Source organism: Phacochoerus africanus, chromosome 7 (genome assembly GCF_016906955.1).
Source record: "Phacochoerus africanus isolate WHEZ1 chromosome 7, ROS_Pafr_v1, whole genome shotgun sequence".
NCBI lineage: Eukaryota > Metazoa > Chordata > Mammalia > Artiodactyla > Suidae > Phacochoerus > Phacochoerus africanus.
Window position 1 is genome coordinate 3,166,269 of NC_062550.1, and position 18,004 is coordinate 3,184,272.

Genomic DNA, 18,004 nt, shown 5'->3' on the forward strand with positions numbered 1-18,004 from the left:
GGGGAGAAGGGAGCCTGAGGCTCATCCACCCTGCCACCCGGACCACGTGGCCAGGCCCTCCCTCCAGGGGGACCCTGGGGGCCACAGACAGGGTCCTACCCTCACCCTCAGGACAGGGAAGTGGAGGCAGTGGGGTGTGCAGTCGGCCCCTCCCGAGGCGGAGCCCATGAGGACAGCGGGGGCAGGCGGAGCCAAGCACCTCGAAACCTCTGAGGCCTGCAGCTGTGGCCCAGCCGGCCGGTCAACCACTGACAGCACGACAGCCAGCCCAGGACACAGCGGGGACCAAAACACCCCAGGCCGAAGCCAGCTCTGAAGGTCTGTACGCTCACCTGCTTGAGCTGCTGTCCCCGCACACACAAACGTGCGCACACACACGCACACACACACACACACAGAGTGCCGTCTAAGCATCCATGTCCCGAAACGCCCAATGCCTGAGGCAGAGTTAGGGGGTGCAGCCTTGGATGAGGTCCCGGGGGTGGCCCTAGGATGGGCCTGGTGTTCGCCGAGAGGCCCCAGGAAGACCCCCGGCCCTTCCACGACGAGAAGACACGGCCGCCTAAGGGTCTGGGGTATCCTCTGAGGGCAGCCTGAAGGGACCCGGACAGGCGCCCCGGCTCCTCATCCCCCGCGTTCCCCCTCGCCGGCCCCTTCAGCCCTTCGGCTTCCCGTGTGACGGGCCAGGGAGCGGGGAGCTCCCAGTGCAAGGGGTGGCTTCTGGGCGGCAGAGCAGCCGGGGGACGGGTGGCCTCCACCTTGCCCTCAGACACTGGGACGCAGCCCAAGGCTGCTCGCAGGTCCTCCGCACACAGCCCTGGGGGAGGCGGCGGGGAACGGTCGCTCCCCTGGGTCGCGCACACCTGCCGTCCCGCCTGGCCAGCGCCCTGCCGCCCCCAGATCCCAGTAGAGGTCGAGGTCAGAATCCACATCCCGACGGCGTTTTTATTGGATATGCCGTCCCTGCAGCCCGTACAACCCCCCACAGGCCCGCGGGTGCGTTCCTGGGGCAACCTGCCTGGGGCTGTGAAAGCGGAGCTCCAACCCCGGGGCAGGGGGGCAGACCCACCAGCCAGCAGGCGGGGAAGACGGGTTCTCCACGGCTCCGGAGGCTTTCCAGAAGCTGGGCCAGCCTGGCCAGGGCGGGGGGCAGCAGGCCGGGCCACACCCCCTCGGTTCAGGCGGCGGCAGAGCCCCTGGCGGCCGCGCTCCTCCACGTCCTCCCCTGTGACTCCACAGCGGCGGCTCAGCCTCGTCAGAGCGTGGGACCCGGGCCCGGGCTACCGCCCTGGCCGGCGCTGGAGCCCTCTGTGGTCGCTCCGGACTTGCTCCTGCCCTTCTGGAGCGTGTAGGCGGACGGCCCCAGGCGGAGGATCTTCCCGCTGCCTAGACACTCGTCCCCTTTGTAGAACACGGCGAACTGGAAACGAGAGGCCGTGTCACCCGCGGGACAGCCAGCATCCGAGCGCCCGCAGAGCAGCCAGGAGCCCAGACCTGCGGCTGCTGGCGGCAGGGGAGGGGCAATCTCTGTCCACTCCCCACCCCACCCCGTCCTTGTCCCCAGGCCCAGACCAGAGGCAGGCCGAGGCGGGGCAGTCGGGCCTCCCAGGGGCCAGGCCTCAAGGTCGTAGGGCTGCCCGTGCGCCCACCCTCAAGGGCCATGACCTGAGCGCCTGCAGCCCCTCTGCCCTAGCCGCAGACCGGATGCTCTGATGGGAGGAAGTGCAGAGTCTCGGGGCAGAGGCCCCAGCCTGCCTGCCTGTTGGCATCCCCCCGCCCGCCGCCCCGGAGAAGCTGGGTGCCCCGCTCACCTGTCCCAGGGTGAGAGCCCGCACAGCCTCCACAGCCGTCACCCACACGGTGCCGTCCTGATTAAGAGTCAGCACGCAGGGCACTGATGGAAGAGAAGGACCTTGGAGGGGGCACCGGCCTTGCCAAGTGTGCTTGGCTCAGGCCAGGCCCCAGGGAAGGAGGAACGGGCAGCGGGAACAGAGGAAGCTCAGGGGACACCCAGAGGGGCTTGGTGCTGCCCACCTGGGCCTGGGGCCAGCACAGACACTGTCTGCGCCCAGCCTGCCAGCTGGACCCTCGTCCCCCACCCTCTCCCCCAAAACCTCCCCGTGGCATGGACGGAGGGTCAGCTGGCCCCCCAGGGCTGTCTCCGGCCTGGGCAGAGGGTGGGGAGGGCTGGACAGTCACATCATCTGAACACTGGGGGCCTTTCCTGCCCCACCTCGACCGCCTGTCCTAACAAGGGGCCTCCCCGGCAGCTCCCTGGCTCAGTCACCTAGCGCCATCTGGTGGCGGAAGCGGAAGTGGCAGGCCATCATCTTGTCCCGGACCAGGGCTGCCGGCGGCTCCTCCGCAATCCAGTGCACGCGGCCCGTCCGCAGCAGGTCCCTGTACAGGGCCGGGTGGTCTGTCCGCGGGGCCTGTGGAGGGGACACCAGGTCCTGACGCCCTGGAGACCTCACTTCGGCAGAGGGTCCCCGCCCCAAAGCCCTCACTGCACCTCACTGGCAATGATCATTAATGGCCAATATGCACTGAAAACCACAAAACCACACCATCCGACCCACCAGCTGACCCACCAGCCTCCCTCCCCCCTTGGCGGACGAGGGAACTGAGGCAGAGGGAAAAAAATCACTGGTCACAGTCCCACGCAACAAGCAGCAGAGGGGTGTGCAAGCCGACCCCAGGACCTCACTCCTCCTAGAAGTTCAAGTCCGCAGGTCTCGGCCCCCTGGGCTCAGTGTACCCAGACCGCCGTCCCCTCACCAGCCCGACTCACCACGAGCACGTCGCCACTGGCGCTGTCCTTCTCCACCACGTACCAGGGCTCCCGCAAGCCCCCTATCTTGGCTCTCTGGCCCAGAGTGTACAGGAACCAGCCTACGGAGACAGGTGCTCCGGGAGGGAGCGAGTCCCGCTTCAAACAGCACTCCTGGGCCGGGGCGCCGAGGCCCGTTCCAGCTGCGGGGCCCCCGATCCCCAAGGAACAGGGACACTCCCTTCGAATGTGGGCCAGGTGTCCTGCCTGAAGCCACGAGGCCTCCCGCTGGAGCCATGTGCCTGTGGATTCCAGGTACTGACCAAATGAGGGCTGGGGCCTCAGGGCTGCCCCGACTTCCCCGTGCCCAGCTCCCCCCGCCTCCCTCTGCACACCCCACCGCCTCCCAAACACCACAGGCCAGGTGGCAGGACCACCCTCGCCATGCCCATGCACGGGCAGAGGCAGCGGAGGGAACCACCTGCCCCGTGCTCTTCTCCAGGCTGCGCAACTGAGCCAGGCTCCCCTGAGCCCCGACAGCCCTGCGGGGACAGGGTGGGGGCACCGAGTGGCTCTGGCCTCAGCAGGGCCGTCACCTCCTCCTGTCACAGTGATGTCTGGGCCCCACTCCCCCCAACAGAAAATAGGGAGGGGAAAAGCACCAGCCAAACCAGCGGGAGGGGTCTCCAAGGAACAAGCCCCCTGTGAGTGTCCACAGCTGGGAGTGAGCCCTCGTCCTTCCGGCAGGTCAGACCCACGCGGGGCCGAGTCCGGGGTCCCCAGGCCAAGGCCCCCTGCTCATCGACCCAAGCGCCCTCCTCCCTCCTGGGCGTGACCTCCCGCCTGACCCGGCCTCCCCACGCTGTCCTGGTGCTCCAGCCCCAACAGCCGCCTGCAGAGGAGGGGGCCGCACGGGCCCGAGGACCCCCTTCTGATCCCATCTCTTCACATCCTAAATCATGAGTCTCGTGAAGCTGACCTAACTCTGTGCCTGGGGGTGGGAGTTTTCTGCAGTCCAGGGCTCCCGGAACACAGGGGAAAGGCAAGTCTGCTCACAGGGGCTTAGCGCACAGCCCAGAGAGGAGGCGTCTGAGTGAGGCGGGCTCCTTCTGATTTTGTGGCTGCCCCGCAGCATGCACAAGTGCCCGGGCCAGGGATCGAACCTGCGCCACAGCAGCAACAATGCCCAGTCCCTACTGCTAGGCCACCAGCAAACTTTTCTTTCCCCCAGATAGCATCCTTTCCAGGGGCTGCAAGGCTTAAAAGGAGCCCACATCTCAAAACCCAAACGCCCCGTCAGAGCTCCTGTGCGTCTGCGTCCCCAGAGCTCCACCCACACCGCGCATGCCCCACGGGGCTCGGTGGGAAGGGCAGCCGGAGGCCGCGTCTCACCTTTGTGCGTTCCCAGAACCTTATTGTCTTCTATAGAAATAAATTTACCGGGTCGAGGCTGTAAATACTGGAAAACACAGGGTCCATCACTAACGGATGCGGGTCCGGGGGAGAAACACGACTCCCTCCGTTGGCATCAAGGACACTCACCTGAAGAATGAAATCCTCAAAGTTCCTTTTACCAACGAAACAGATGCCCATGCTCTGAAACGGAAGGAAGGCTGCATGAGACCAGCCACCCAGGCGGGGCCGCGCTGCCCCGGCGGCGTCGGCTCGGAGACCCCGGGCACCGGCCTCCCTCCTGCAGCCCTGCAGCCACCGTCAGAGCCACACAGAGCTGCGGGGCTATTTCGGGTCCCCAGTCCAGGCCCTGCCCGACAACACCACACCTGCCTGTGCTGCAGCCGGTGAGACCAGCCGCCCCGGGACAGGAAATACGGCTGCTCAAGCCCTCAGGCCACTGTCCCTCCTGAGTCCAGGGCAGGAGCGGGAAGCACAGGCCAGGCCACGAGGTGAAGCATCGCAGGAGGGTCTCAGCAAGGAGCCTCCTCCCGAGGTGACGCCGCCCAGCGCAGGAGACCGGGGCCCCAGGCCATGCGCCCCGCGCCTGCGCCTCCTCACGTGCACCTTGGTGGCAGCCCTAGAATGCGGGTCCTGTGGGGTGGCTCCCCAAGCACCCACCATCCCACCCAGAAACCGCCAGGGGAAGAGATGGACGGGGGATGGCTGCAGGCAGGGTGCAGGGTGCCCTCCTTGGGGACCTGCCGACCAGGGCACAGCCAGGCCCGTCCCCAGGACAGACATGGAGCGGCAGCTGCAGCCAGAGCCGCCTCAACCCGAAACGGCCGGTCCGACTGGGGCCTGCCCTGGGCGCGGCCTCACCACGCTGCTTCACCTCAGCGCCAATGTGCCAGGCACAGGGCCTTTGCACAGGCTCTGCCCGACCGCCCACGTGACCCCAAGTCCTACTTGCCGCCAGGCCTCAGGGTGAAGGCGGCACTTTCCTCCGAGGCCTTTCCTGCCTGTCTCTGGCCCCCAATCTAAACCAGAGCCCCTGGCGTCTTCTCAGCCATCTCGTGCCCCTCAGAGACACCCCCACGCTGACTACAGTGGGTCGGTCTGTCTGCCCGTGACCTGAGCTCCATGAGCAGGAGTGAGACTGAGCCCCTCACTGTGTCCTCAGAGGCCAGCGGCCCAGCGCAGAGGACACACACGACGCGGGCGTGCGGCACACAGACCTGGGTGCCCACAGGGCAGGGCGCCCAGGGGCCCGGTCCTCATCGCCCTGCTCTCATCTGGAGCCACCGCGCTGCTCGGGAAGCTGCCACCTGGGAGGGGCCGAGGCTCAGGCGGGGGAGGTCACTCTTCAGCTGTTTTCTGCACGTGTCACAGCACTGCCCACTGATGACATCAGCATCCGGACCCCAGGACGCGGGGCTGTGGCCGTGAACACACGCCCCCAATCGTACCTCCTTTTTCTTTCTTTTTTTTTCTTTTTTTTTGTCTTTTTGCCATTTCTTCGGCTGCTCCTGCAGCATATGGGAGGTTCCCAGGCTAGGGGTCGAATCGGAGCTGTAGCCACCGGCCTACGCCAGAGCCACAGCAACGCGGGATCCGAGCTGCGTCTGCAACCTACACCATAGCTCACGGCAACGCCGGATCCTTAACCCACTGAGCAAGGGCAGGGATCGAACCCGCAACCTCATGGTTCCTAGTCGGATTCGTTAACCACTGCGCCACGACGGGAACTCCTCGTACCTCCTTTTTCTGAAGCACATGATGGAGTCTATTCTCAGCAGCTATTTTCTTTACAAACGCTTTCGTTAACCCCCCCAGGGGGAAGAGGGTTCTCCGCAGGGCGTCCTGGGAAACCTGGCTGAGAAAGAAGGTCTGGTCTTTAAAGCTGTCAGCTGCTTGGAGAAGCTTTACCGCTGCCAAAAGCAAAAACAGAAGATGTTGCAGGGATAAAAATCATCCTACTTTGCTTTTAAATAACGTCCTCCTGTTTACTTTGACAGACCAGCCCTGGTCTGGCAGAAGCAAAGATCAATACTCAATAGCCCGCTTCCAGAAAAAGAGCCATCGAGGTCCAGGTATGAAAAATTCTCATCCTGAATTTATCTACTATTGAAAAAAACACGCGGAAGGTAGGTTTCATGTGAGAAGGAAACTCATTCCAGTTTATATACTAGACTGTAATCTTTTCAAAGATTAAGCCTCTCATGACAGAATGTTTTGAAGTAATAAGAAGAGTTCAGCCACCTTTGGGGAAACTGGATGAGACCACTCACAGGAAATCCTGCTGCCGTGGTGTCAGCTGTGGTTTCTGGTAACCACGGGATGGGTTCGGGCCCTGGCTGCTCCCGAGGAACCCCCTGACCCCAGGCCCCACCAGCGGCCCAGCCCACACCCCAGCAGCACCCGGCTGCTCGACGCGCCTCCCTGCTCGGCGGCGGTGGGTTTTGTCTCGGGACCAGGCTGCCGTCTGTCAGACGCTCCTCTGCTGCTCCTCTAATGTTCCGCTGCACCATAAAGCCCCTTCCCGGCGTTACGGCCACGGCGCAGAGGGGCGACCCACGCCGGCCACGGGGCGCGGTTTAGCAAAGGCAGCCCGGCTCTGTCTCCGGGCCGCTCGGTCCTGCCTGGCGTGTCACCGAACTTCCACGACCACAAACAAAGCTCAGGGACCGATGGCGAAAAGCGAGCGTGATCCGAGTGGTTCCGGCTCCTCCCACGGCTCTCACAGCCAGGGCAAGGGACAGCCGGGCACACGCGCACGTGCACGCACACACACACACACGCGCCGTGCGGCTTGTCCCAGGCACGCGGGGAACATGCTCTCGTGGAGGTAACGTTTCTCACCCGTGACCTCAAATCTGCCTGGGTCTAGCCCTGCAACAGGGGACACCGAGGCTCAGATAACCCCAGTGCCTGCCCTCAAAGGCACAGGGGCAGAAGGGCCTAGCTGGAGACGGAGCCCGACCTCCTCGTATCTGTGCCATCACTTTCACACACAAAACAACAAGATCAAGGGGCAAGTGAAAAGCAGAGGTCACTCGACCTGCCATCAGGTGGGCAGGCTCATCTGCCAAATGCTATTTTTTGTTTCAAAACTGAATTCGAACCCTGTGTACAGAGGCCTCCAAACACCAGCAGCAATGTGCAATTTCTCCAAGTTTCGAGTTACTTTATTTTTTTATTTTTTTTGGTGGGGGGGGGCCGTGCCTGCGGCATATGGAGGTTCCTAGGCTAGGGGTCGAATCAGAACTACAGCTGCCAGCCTACACCACAGCCACAGCAACGCGGGATCCGAGCCGCAGCTGTGACCTACACCACAGCTCACAGCAACGCCGGATCCTTAACCCACTGAGCGAGGGCAGGGATCGAACCTGCAGCCTCCTGGTTCCTAGTCAGATTCGTTTCCACTGCTCCATGAAGGGAATTCCCAAGTTCTGAGTTCTTTAAAACAGACTCAAAGTCTATGATCTTTAAAAAAGAAAGCAGACAACCCTAAATCCCCGAGAAGGACGCCCACCAGGCGAGGGTCTGCCTGTGCCCGGAACTTCATTCAGCACCTTCACTCCCCAGGTCGGCCAACCTCCGCTGGCCCCACACAGGACCCCCCAGGACCCAGGCCCGGAGGCCCTCGTCCTGGTCTCCAGGGCAACTGAGTAAAAGTCAAATAAAAATCTCCAGTCATCAGGAGTTCCCTGGTGGCTCGGTGGGTTAAGGATCCAGTGTCGTTGCTGCTGTAGTGTGGGTTCCAACCCTAGCCCAGGAACTTGTGTGTGCCGTGGGAGCAGCCCAAAAAATAAAATGAAAACTCTGGGTATCAAAAACAGTGGGGAAGAATGAAGAACAGTAACTTCTATCAAAGTAAAACTACTTAGGTTTCATTTCACTAAATTTTAATAATTTATATACTTTAACCATGGGGTTTCTCCCCGCTCAACTGTAATCTATTACTGCTAAAAAAATGCCTGCTGGGCCAAAAACCCCCAATAAAATTACGTCTCCTTCACTGCTTCAATGCTCAAAAAAAGAACACACATCTCTGAGCACCACAGAGAACGAAGACACTGTGGTGCCATTACAACCACCACGCGGAACCAGCCAGTGCCCGGCAGTCGGGTCTGGGTGCAGGCCCTCGAAGAGGCCTGGGGAGCCCTGCCGGGCCTCGCCCTTCCTAGGAGACCCGAGTCGGGCTGCTGGACACGAAACAAAGGCTTCATCTTCTCAGACCCCTCAGACCCACGCTCACCGGCGACTCCCGCCGTGGAGTTGCACGCGCCCGGGCAGAGCACCAAGCCCATGTTCTCCTGCCGTGGAGGGTGCCCAGGAGGGAGGGTGGAAGGCAGCAGGCGGGGAGGGTCGCTGCCTCCACCTCTCCGTCCCCCGCGCATCCCCACAGGGACGGCGGCAGCAGCGGGAGGCCGCCCCACATCAGGGCAGCAGAGGCCTTGTCGGGGCCCCTCAGTAAGGAGATCTGGGGCCTCGGCTGCTGTGAGAGGGGCGGAGGGAAAGGGAACAGGCCCTCACATTGGGTGGGTGGCCTGGGGGACGGCAGGAAGGGCACGGAGCCTGCGGAAGTCCAGCCCCACCGCCTAGCGCCACGGGCCTCCCCAGCAGTGAGCACAGCACAGCGGGGCTTCAGTCCTCATCTGAGAGGCGGGACGAGAGCGCCCCCTCCTGCCACAGCTAAGAGAGGCACCGTGGGGCGCACACAGACAGCACGTGGGGGGCGGGGAGGCCGGCGGACATGAGGAGGGGGACGCTCAGCCCCCACACCGCCACCCCCGTGATCCTACAAGGCCACTGCCTGCAGAAACACGGCTCTCAGGCCCATTTGTCTCTCACTTGATGCGAAGCCCTCTTGGCTATAACACACACGCACGGGACCCGCCGGCAGCTCTGCAGGTGGCTGCTGGGCATCTTGGAAGGTGAGGCTCTGACCCCGATAAATGAACTTATAAGCAGAGTCACAAGCCTGGCTGCCAGGCCTGTGCCTGACTGTCAGGTCACTCGACCCCAAGCCCCCCCAAACCCAAGGGTAAGACCAGGGCCTCTCAGGCGGCAGGTATGCCTGACACACATTCCCCTGGAACCAGGGGACCAATCGCGGCTTCCGTTCCCCGGCAGCCCTGGCCTGGGCACCTGCCTCAGCCCCCTCCTGGTACCAACCACAGGCCCTTGGGGACGCGACCTCCCAGTGACTGTCCCTTTTCAAAGGAAACCAAACCGAGGCGCGAGTGTGGAACTCAGAGAGAGGTGGGGCGGGGTGCTCAGACAACCCGCGGTCACGCTCCACGATCTTTCCCGCTGTGCACAAACACTCGGGCTCTGACGCGGGCACGCTCACTCACCACTTCTAACTTCAAATCGGTTCCTGAAGAGCCCCTCTGGCCTCCGGATGTGTTTCTGCCGGAAGACCTCCTCATCTTCCTGGGACGTCCTCGCATAGTGACCCGTGGCAACGGCATCTGCTCCTGGGAGGGTTTAAGGAGCATAACAATCCGCTTTAGACTCGCACTTGCTGGCCGTGGCCAGGACGAGCCCGGGGGCGGGTGCAGGGCGGCGGGCAGACACCAGGTCTTCCGCCAGGGCGGGGGGGGGGGGGGGACTGCGCCCTGTCCCCCGCAGCACCCAGAGCCCAGGGAGCAGAGAAATTCCTGAACACCCGAACTTCTGCTGGACAAGCAGCTTGTGAGTCTTTAAACTTTCATCTTTCTTTTTGCAGCCACCCCCGCTGCATAGAGAAGTTCCCAGGCCAGGGATCGAATCCAAACTGCAGCTGCGACCAGCACCACAGCTGCAGCAACCCCGGATCCTTAACCCACTGCTCGGGCCCAGGGATTGGACTGCACGGCCGCAGAGACAAGCTGACTCATTAACCAGCTGCACCACAGCAGGACCTCTGGGGGACGTCACCTGCGACAGGTCTCACGGCCTCTCTGAGCGCCTTTCGAAAGTTAACATCCAGCTGTTGTCCACTCGCTCTAGCTTAAGGAGAAAGTCAGATACGCACACAAAGCTTTAAGTACAGAAAGCGCCTCTCAGTGTTTCTTAAACCAAGGAGAAACGGAAAACAACCAAAATGTCCAACAGCAGGAGAACATGAAATAAATCAATAATACATAAAGCCGTGATAGCAGTGCCATTCACGCAGAATTTTTAACGGCGCTGGGAAGATACTTATGATACTGTTCAGTAGCAAAAGCATCTAGGACTCCACTTTTTTTCATGTCCAGATAAAAATGAAGACAAAACATCAGAAAACCTTCTCCTTTGCAAAAAAAAAAAAGGCGTTTCTGTTGTGGCGCAGTGGTTAACGAGTCCGACGGGAACCATGAGGTTGAGGGTTCAATCCCTGGCCTGGCTCAGAGGGTTAAGGATCCGGCGTTGCCGTGAGCTGTGGTGTCGATCGCAGATGCAGCTCGGATCCCGCGTGGCTGTGGCTCTGTTGCTGTGGCTCTGGCGTAGGCTGGCAGCTGCAACTCCAATTCGACCTCTAGCCTGGGAACCTCCACATGCCGCGGGAGCGGCCCATGAAAATGGCAAAAAGCCAAAAAAAAAAAAAAAAAAGCAAAGAAAAGAAAATCTTCTCCTTTGATTCCAGGAGGTGAAAGGATAGCTGACACCTTCCCTCCGTTTTTCGCTCTTCTATAGTTTTCCACTGTCTCTGATCAATACATATGGTTTTTGTCACAGTGAAGGACCAAAGAGCATATCTAATTGCCTCTGTCCACATTATGCAAAATGGCGAGAAGCCTGGGCTGCCGGGTAACGTTCAACCCACTTTCCCAAGCACGAGACACAGGCAGAGGCCAAGGCCACTCCTCTACCTGGGGTGGGAAGTCGTGCTTCTGGATTTGCTGTATCTGTTGCCACGATGACCCTGACGTCACAGAGCAGACAGTCGGCCTCTGGAATCCGTTACAAATGGAAGCAGCAGGGGAGTTCCCATTGGGGCTCAGTGGTAATGAACCCAACTGGTACCCATGAGGAAGTAGGTTCAACCCCTGGCCTCCCTCAGTGGGTTTAGGATCCGGTGTTGCCGAGAGCTGCAGTGTAGGTCACAGACACAGCTCGGATCTGGCGCTGCTGTGGCTGTGGTGTAGGCCGGTGGCTAGAGCTCTGATTGGACCCCTAGCCTGGGCACCTCCACATGCTTCGGGTGTGGCCCTAAAACACACACAGACACACAAAGGAAGCAGCAGTAATGGTGTGAGCACCCACGTTTCCAAAGAGCATCCAATGGCCCACATGCCTCTCAAGCAGGCTGAGCTCAAGGCTGCGACCCAGGCCATCCTAGGTTGGTCCCCAGAGGCCGAGGGACCGTACTTCTCACGCGGTCTGCGTCCCTGCTGCCCAAGGGGCTTCGCGTGTGCGTGATGACGAAGGATGTGGTGCGTGACTCATCTTTGTCATCGGAGTCCAAATGTTCCCTTAACACGAGGCTTTGGCAATGACATTAACTACGAGCAGCAGCGGGAGAGCTGAGGCCGTGCCGTGCCCCCCGGGCTCAGCTATGACTCCTGCTCTGGAGTCTGACGGAAATACCTGTCCCACGCTGGGCCGACTACATCGGTGAGCTCCTCAATTTTAAGCTCTACATCCGCAGATGCAGAAAAGCCACCACCATCCAGCAGATACACACTGAAACCAACCGCAGCTCCCGGGAACCTTGGGGTTTTTAAAAAGACAAAGAAAGACGATCCAAATTACTCACCAAGATTATCCACGGCATAATTAAAAAAGCAACTGAACTTGATGTGCTTGTTGCAGATGATGTCAGGATTGGGAGTTCTTCCTTTCTCGTATTCATTTAAGAAATCGCTGGAATAAGAGAAAAAGACCATTCATTTCGAAGTGTGAAACATCCCTCCAAAGATAAACCCATTAAATTACTTGCTTAGAGTCTCTCCTTGTCTTATCAAAACCATAATTTTCTGCAAAACAGGAAACCTTCGGTATAGGGCCATTCTCAGTATTTGCACCAAACATCTGTGCAGAGGCGGCTGCAGCTCCACTCCTCAGACACGCAGCCCCGTGGCACTGCTGCCCAAAAACCCACAGGACCCCCTCCACCGGAATCAGCGGAGGGCCTGAAAGAGTGCAATGCCCAGGCCCCATCCCAGGCCCAGACCCGGGTCCCTTTCAACAAGGACCCCACCTGACTCCTCAGCCTGACATCTACTGCCCAGTGGATCCGTCCTCGGGCCAGTCTCAGCCAGCCTTGCAGGGGAGACCGCCACCCCGGCTCCTCTGAGCTACCTTAACTGCAGAAACCTCTCAAGATTCCAGAGACATTAAAGAGACTCCCGGCAGGTGGCGCACAGCAGGAATTAAGAGCCAGGGTGCGCTGGGACGCAGGCCTGGGCTCTAACGCGGACTCCCCGAGAGCGGCTGAGCCTCCCACACGCGGCCTTTGGCACCACCGGCCCAGAAGCGCCGGCTGCAGGCCATCAGCCTGGCCGGCTACGGTAGCCCTGCCCTGGGAAAGAGCTCGCGGCCCCGCGGGACCCACACCCACCTGAACACATCATGCCAGTACTCCTTCACGTAGGACACTTGCCGGAAGGGGAGGTCTAGGATCTGGCACACCCTGTACGCGTCCTCGCAGTCTTTGTCGGCGGCGCACACCCCCCGCTCATCCAGCGAGTCCCAGTTCTTCATAAACACCCCTGTCACCTGGTAACCTGGGGAGGCACCAAGGGCACATTAAAGGCAGTGAATAAAACCAGCCACAGGGGGTTCCCTTCGTGGCTCAGCGGTTAACGGACCCAGCTGGTGTCCATGAGGATGTGGCCTCGCTCAGTGGGTTATGGATCCAGTGTTGCTGTGGCTGTGGTGTGGGTCGCAGACGCGGCTCAGATGTGACCCCTGACCTGGGAACCTCCATATGCTGCGGGTGCGGCCCTAAAAAAAAAAAAGACAAAACCAACCATGGGTGGAAAAAGGAACTTTCCTGTGCCTCTGTGCACCAGTGTGCCCGGCACCCCCCTGGGCACGTGGCCTTCGGTGCTCAGACCAGATCTTAGTGCAAAACCACCCTGACTCCCAGCTGATGGTCCTACCCCAAGCCTCCCGCTGCCCGTGGTAAGGCCTCTGTCACCACACTCCCCTGCGGGGCTGCCTGCCTGCGTCCCCACGGGAACAGCAAGACGGTACGTCGTCATCGCTGGGTCCCCACACTGTCAGCACGATGCCTCACACAAAGGGAGACGCAGCAAAGGTGTGCTGACTGAACGAAGGGAACGCAGAAAGTCCACAAAATGTTTCAAAGCAAATAAAAACCACCCTCAGTCACCAGAAAAGTAAACTTATTTCATAAGCTACTTCCAACTGCCAGCTGAGAATGAGACTCCCAGTCCTCAACCTAAAGGCCATTCACACTGCCGTCACTTTGCAGCTCCCTGTGGCTCAGCAGGTTAAGGATCCAGCGTTGTCACTGCTGCGGCATGGGTTCGACCTCTGGCTCAGGAGCGTCCACACGCCACAAGTGCCGTCAAAAAAAAATTGAGGGGGGCTTGCTTTACTTTAAGAGCTGTCCTGTCTCTATATTTTGAGACTTATTTTTTCCCTTTTCTGTGGCTGACAGAGTACCCGAGACCAACTTCAGCACTGCACAGGTGCCCACCACCTATGAGAAATCTGTTTCTTTGGGGTAAAGGCTCAATGCAATCGAAGACAGGGCATCTGGCTGCAAAAGGTTTAAAATGGTCTCCAGAGAACAGAGATTCAGTGACAGAGCTTTGCCAAAACTAAAACTCCACATGGCGAACGACCCCCACCCCAGCAGGTGACAGGCCCCTCCTCTGCCTCCCAAACCCCCTGACTCTGCTTCTCTTACAGCGCAAAGCACGCTGGGCTCCAGCACTGCCGGCCAGTGGCCCCCAGCCCCTCACTAGAGCACCGAGCCACCCCCTCTGACCACAGGCGCTGCTGCGTCTCATCCAGCCATGTGCCCGGTGTTCGGCACCAGAACAAGAGCTTAAACAGAGCACACACACAACTCCACACCCAGAGCTTTAAAAATCCCCTCTCCTGGAGTTCCCACTGTGGCTCAGCGGGTTAAGAACCTGACTAGTATCCATGAGGATGCGGGTTCAATCCCTGGCCTCGCTCAGTGGGATAAGGATTTGGCTTTGTAGCAAGCCAAGGTGTAAGTCACAGATGCAGCTTGGATCTAGCACTGCTGTGGCTGTGACACAGGCTTGTGGCTATGGCTCCAATTCCCCCCTAGCCTGAATATGCGTGGTGCAGCCCTAAAAAGACCAAAAAAAAAAAAAAAGATAAAGAAATCCCCTCTTGTACAGCCTCACCTATCTCCTCATCTTTCTCCCGGAGATGTGACCCACTTGCAAGCGCACGGCCTCAGGCAGTCTAGGATGGGACTGGAGCACCTTGCCTGCCCCAGGAGCACACGACAAAACGTGCGCCTCCAGTGAGACTGGGAAAGACCTGGAGGCCAAGCAGAGAGGAGGAGGCTTTTCTTCTGCTACGTCCATCGGCTTCCCCATGGGAGCAGGAAGGCCCAAGGAAGCTGGACTATCTGGACTCCGAGGAGGAGGCGCGCTCACCTTCCTAATGGATGCAGTGTCCCGCGTCTCCCCCGACACGTCCCGGCCTTGTCAGAGGACGCTGCACTGCCACCCGACACAGCCGGGTATCTGACAGAACTCACTCCCTAACCGGGGCTCACCCTCCCCCCACCCTCCTCCCCTTCCACCTCCCTCTGGCCAGACCCGGCCGACACCTTCGTGTCTCTGGCTTCTGCCCTGCGCTGGCTCGGCCAGATGTGCTCTCCGCCTCACGTCATGACTCCGGATCTTTGCTCAGTGAAATCCTACTCTTCCTTCAAGTCCTGTAACCACGGCTTCGGGACGAGTCCAGGTCTCCCAACTTCCCGGTCCTGCCCTAATTAGCCCTTCTCCGTTCCAAACTCAGGCTTTTGGTGTGGGCTCCCTGGACGTGGGTCTGACAACAGTCTCAGCTCAAACTCCACCGCCTCTGTGGCCTGCTGATCCAACCTTCCTCACAATTATGCACGCTTACAGTCTGCCTGCACTTCTTCTTTTTTTTTTTTTTTTGGCTTTTTTTGTCTTTTTAGGGCCACACCTGCGGCATGTGGAGGTTCCCAGGCTGGGGGTCCAATCGAACCTGTAGCTGCCGGCCGACACCACAGCCACAGCAACGCCGGATCCTTAACCCACTGAGCAAGGCCAGGGATTGAACCCGCAACCTCATGGTTCCCAGTTGGATTCATTTCCACTGCACCACAACAAGAACTCCTGCCTGTACTTCTTTTTTTTTTTTTTTGGCTTTTTGCCGTTTCTTGGGCCGCTTCCTCGGCATATGGAGGTTCCCAGGCTAGGGGTCGAATCAGAGCCGTAGCCGCCGGCCTACGCCAGAGCCACAGCAATGCGGGATCCGAGCCGCATCTGCGACCTACACCACAGCTCACGGCAACACCAGATCGTTAACCCACTGAGCAAGGGCAGGGACCAAACCCGCAACCTCATGGTTCCTAGTCGGATTCGTTAACCACTGCATCACGACAGAAACTCCTGTACTTCTGATTAACACTTATTAAACCTTTCGTAACAGATATGGTTGTTAATAATATGAACGAATAGCCACGACTAGTTATGGTTTTGTCTTTTTTTCCCACTTTTTAGGACTGCACCTGCAGCATATGGAAGTTCCCAGACTAGGGGTCCAATCGGAGATACAGCTGTCCACCTATGCCAGAGCCACAGCAACTCGGGATCTAAGCTGCGTCTGCGACCCACACCACATCTCACGGCAACGCCGGATCCTTAACACACTGATCAAGGCCAGGGATCAAACCTGCATCCTCATGGATACTAGTCAGGTTTGTTTCTGCTGAGCCAAGATGGGAACCCCAGACACTACTGTTTTTCTGAGTGCCTAATATGCGCTGTGCAACACGCTGTATGTGCTGTTATTTAATACTTCAGTGACTCTGGGAGGTAGGCATTTGACAGGGAGAGCTTAAGCGACGTGTCCCAGGTTGGGCACCTCCCATTCACTCTGCATTTGGAGTCTCCAGCACGGCTCATAGCAGAGGGTCCACAAGCGTCACTAGGTGTGTGCGAGGCCTCAGAGTGAGGGAGGGCCACACACATGGAGAATATCCCCAGCTGGAGGCACCCTTTGGACGCCTGAGAAATACAAGCGCTTTTGCACAGAAATCTGCCATCCATTCAATGGAGAACATGAACATGGTTTAACAAGTAGACTGGGAGTTCCCCTTGTGCAGCAGCGGCAACGAAGCCCATTAGGAACCATGAGGTTGAAGGTCCCATCCTTGGCCGCGCTCAGTGGGTTAAGGATCCGGTGTTGCCGTGAGCTGTAGTGGAGGTCACAGATGAGGCTCGGATCCGGTGTTGTTGTGGCTCTGGTGTAGGCCGGCGGCTACAGCTCTGATTCGACCCCTAGGCTGGGAACCTCCATATGCCGCCGGTGCTGCTCTAAAAAGCAAAATAAATAAATAAGCAGACTGCCCGTCGGTATGGTCGCACACGCTGCTGATGGTCCCTTCGTCCATCGTAAAGACAAGGCCCTCGACGGAGGCTGCTGTGCCCGCAGAGGTCAGCGCCGCTCACGTCTGCGCCCGCCCCTGGCTAAGTGCGGACGCCGCCGCCATGACCCCGGGGCGCTGGGTCAGGGAAAAACGCGGTGCCCTCAAGTCGGAGATCCACCCTCCACGGCGTCGGTTACGGGGGCCCGACTGCCCCGGCTGCCGTCGCGCGCTCTCCCGACGCCCAGGCAGAGGAAGAGGGGCCGGGGCGCCCCAGCGAGGACCCGGGTCCCACAGCGCTCCACGCACAGCTGAGAGGGGGCGCCACCCAAGGCCCGCGGGACGGGGCAGGACTCCCGAGAAGGGGCCACCTCACCTCTCCGCCTCAACAGCAGCGCGGCCACCGCGCTGTCCACCCCGCCGGACAGGGCGCACACGACGTGCCGCGCCGCCTGCATCCGAGTGCTGCCAACTTGCCCCACTGCCGCCGCTGTCGCCGCCGCCGTCGCCGCCGCCGCTTCCGCGCCGCGCCGGAAGTCCCGCCCCCGGCGACGCGCGCAGATGAGGCCCGGCCGGAAACGCGTGGTCGTCGTCCGGCGTTCCGCTCGGCGGGCCAGTCCCCGGGGTTCCGCTCGGAGGCGGGGTCTCTGCCCACGCCCAACGCCCTCCCCGCTCTGTTCCGGCCTCCTTGGTGAGCCCTGGTGTCTAGCGCGCCCGGACCGTGCTGCGCAAGCGTGTGTGTCTTGTGTGTCTGCGTGTGTGGTTCGCGGCTGTGTTCCCAGCACCCACAGGCGTGTGCGGCTTAGGCGGGCGCCCTGTAGCCAGGCTGGTAAACGAAAGGCCCTGAGGTTGAGCGAGGTTCTTCTGGAAGGGGGATCAGGGTTTAGCTAATGAGGAGAAAAAGAATAGCAAGCGGAGGGCCTCGCCCAAAGGCCCTGGGCCTCGGGGACGGTGTAGGGCCAGGCCGCGAGGCCATCCTAGTGAAGTTCCTAGATGTTCGCTGCTGCGCTGTGGACAGGAGCTGAGGCCTGGCTAGGAGGTCACGACCCCAGCCGTCTGGGAAGGAGGTGGTGGAGACAGAAAGATGCGTGTTCGGACGTAAAATCTATAGCCCTTGCTGGTGGGATGGACATAGGGGATGAGAAAGAGGATGGAGGAGTTGATGATACTGTCTTGAGGGGTGTTCTCTGAGGACCAAAGGGGCCGGCGAGGTCAGCTTCACCGTGTGAGCTGCACTGGGGGTGCCCCTCCGGAGATGCATCTGTTCCTGCAGGAATAAGCGAGGCTAGGAGTCA

The 18,004-nt window shown here is 60.1% G+C and overlaps 1 protein-coding gene across 6 annotated transcripts; it reads right to left on the minus strand.

Moving 5' to 3' along the window:
* Positions 1 to 925: 925 nt before the first annotated feature.
* On the minus strand, positions 926 to 17,232 carry TRMU (tRNA mitochondrial 2-thiouridylase). 6 transcript variants are annotated; one of them, XM_047785963.1, is made up of 11 exons: positions 17,086 to 17,232; positions 12,696 to 12,861; positions 11,892 to 11,998; positions 9,526 to 9,648; positions 5,921 to 6,093; positions 4,313 to 4,366; positions 4,163 to 4,229; positions 2,792 to 3,072; positions 2,288 to 2,432; positions 1,812 to 1,894; positions 926 to 1,420 (listed from the first exon to the last, which is right to left on the minus strand). In XM_047785963.1, the coding sequence occupies exons 1-11, from the start codon at positions 17,165 to 17,167 to the stop codon at positions 1,256 to 1,258; spliced, it is 1,446 nt and encodes a 481-aa protein (XP_047641919.1). In that variant the 5' UTR covers positions 17,168 to 17,232; the 3' UTR covers positions 926 to 1,255. The 6 variants fall into 6 exon arrangements, with proteins under 6 accessions (XP_047641919.1, XP_047641917.1, XP_047641922.1 ...); XM_047785961.1 differs by having other exon boundaries at positions 2,792 to 2,892; positions 17,086 to 17,228; XM_047785966.1 differs by lacking the exon at positions 1,812 to 1,894 and having other exon boundaries at positions 2,792 to 2,892; positions 17,086 to 17,228.
* Between the last annotated feature and the right edge of the window lie 772 nt (positions 17,233 to 18,004).

Coding starts and splice junctions, on each gene's coding strand:
- TRMU (XM_047785963.1), bottom strand. CDS start 17,167: ATGCAGGCGGCGCGGCACGTCGTGTGCGCCCTGTCCGGCGGGGTGGAC. Junction 4,230..4,312: donor TTGAGGATTTCATTCTTCAG/GTGAGTGTCCTT, acceptor TGTGTTTTCCAG/TATTTACAGCCTCGACCCGG. Junction 1,895..2,287: donor CCGCCACCAGATGGCGCTAG/GTGACTGAGCCA, acceptor CTCTTCCATCAG/TGCCCTGCGTGCTGACTCTT.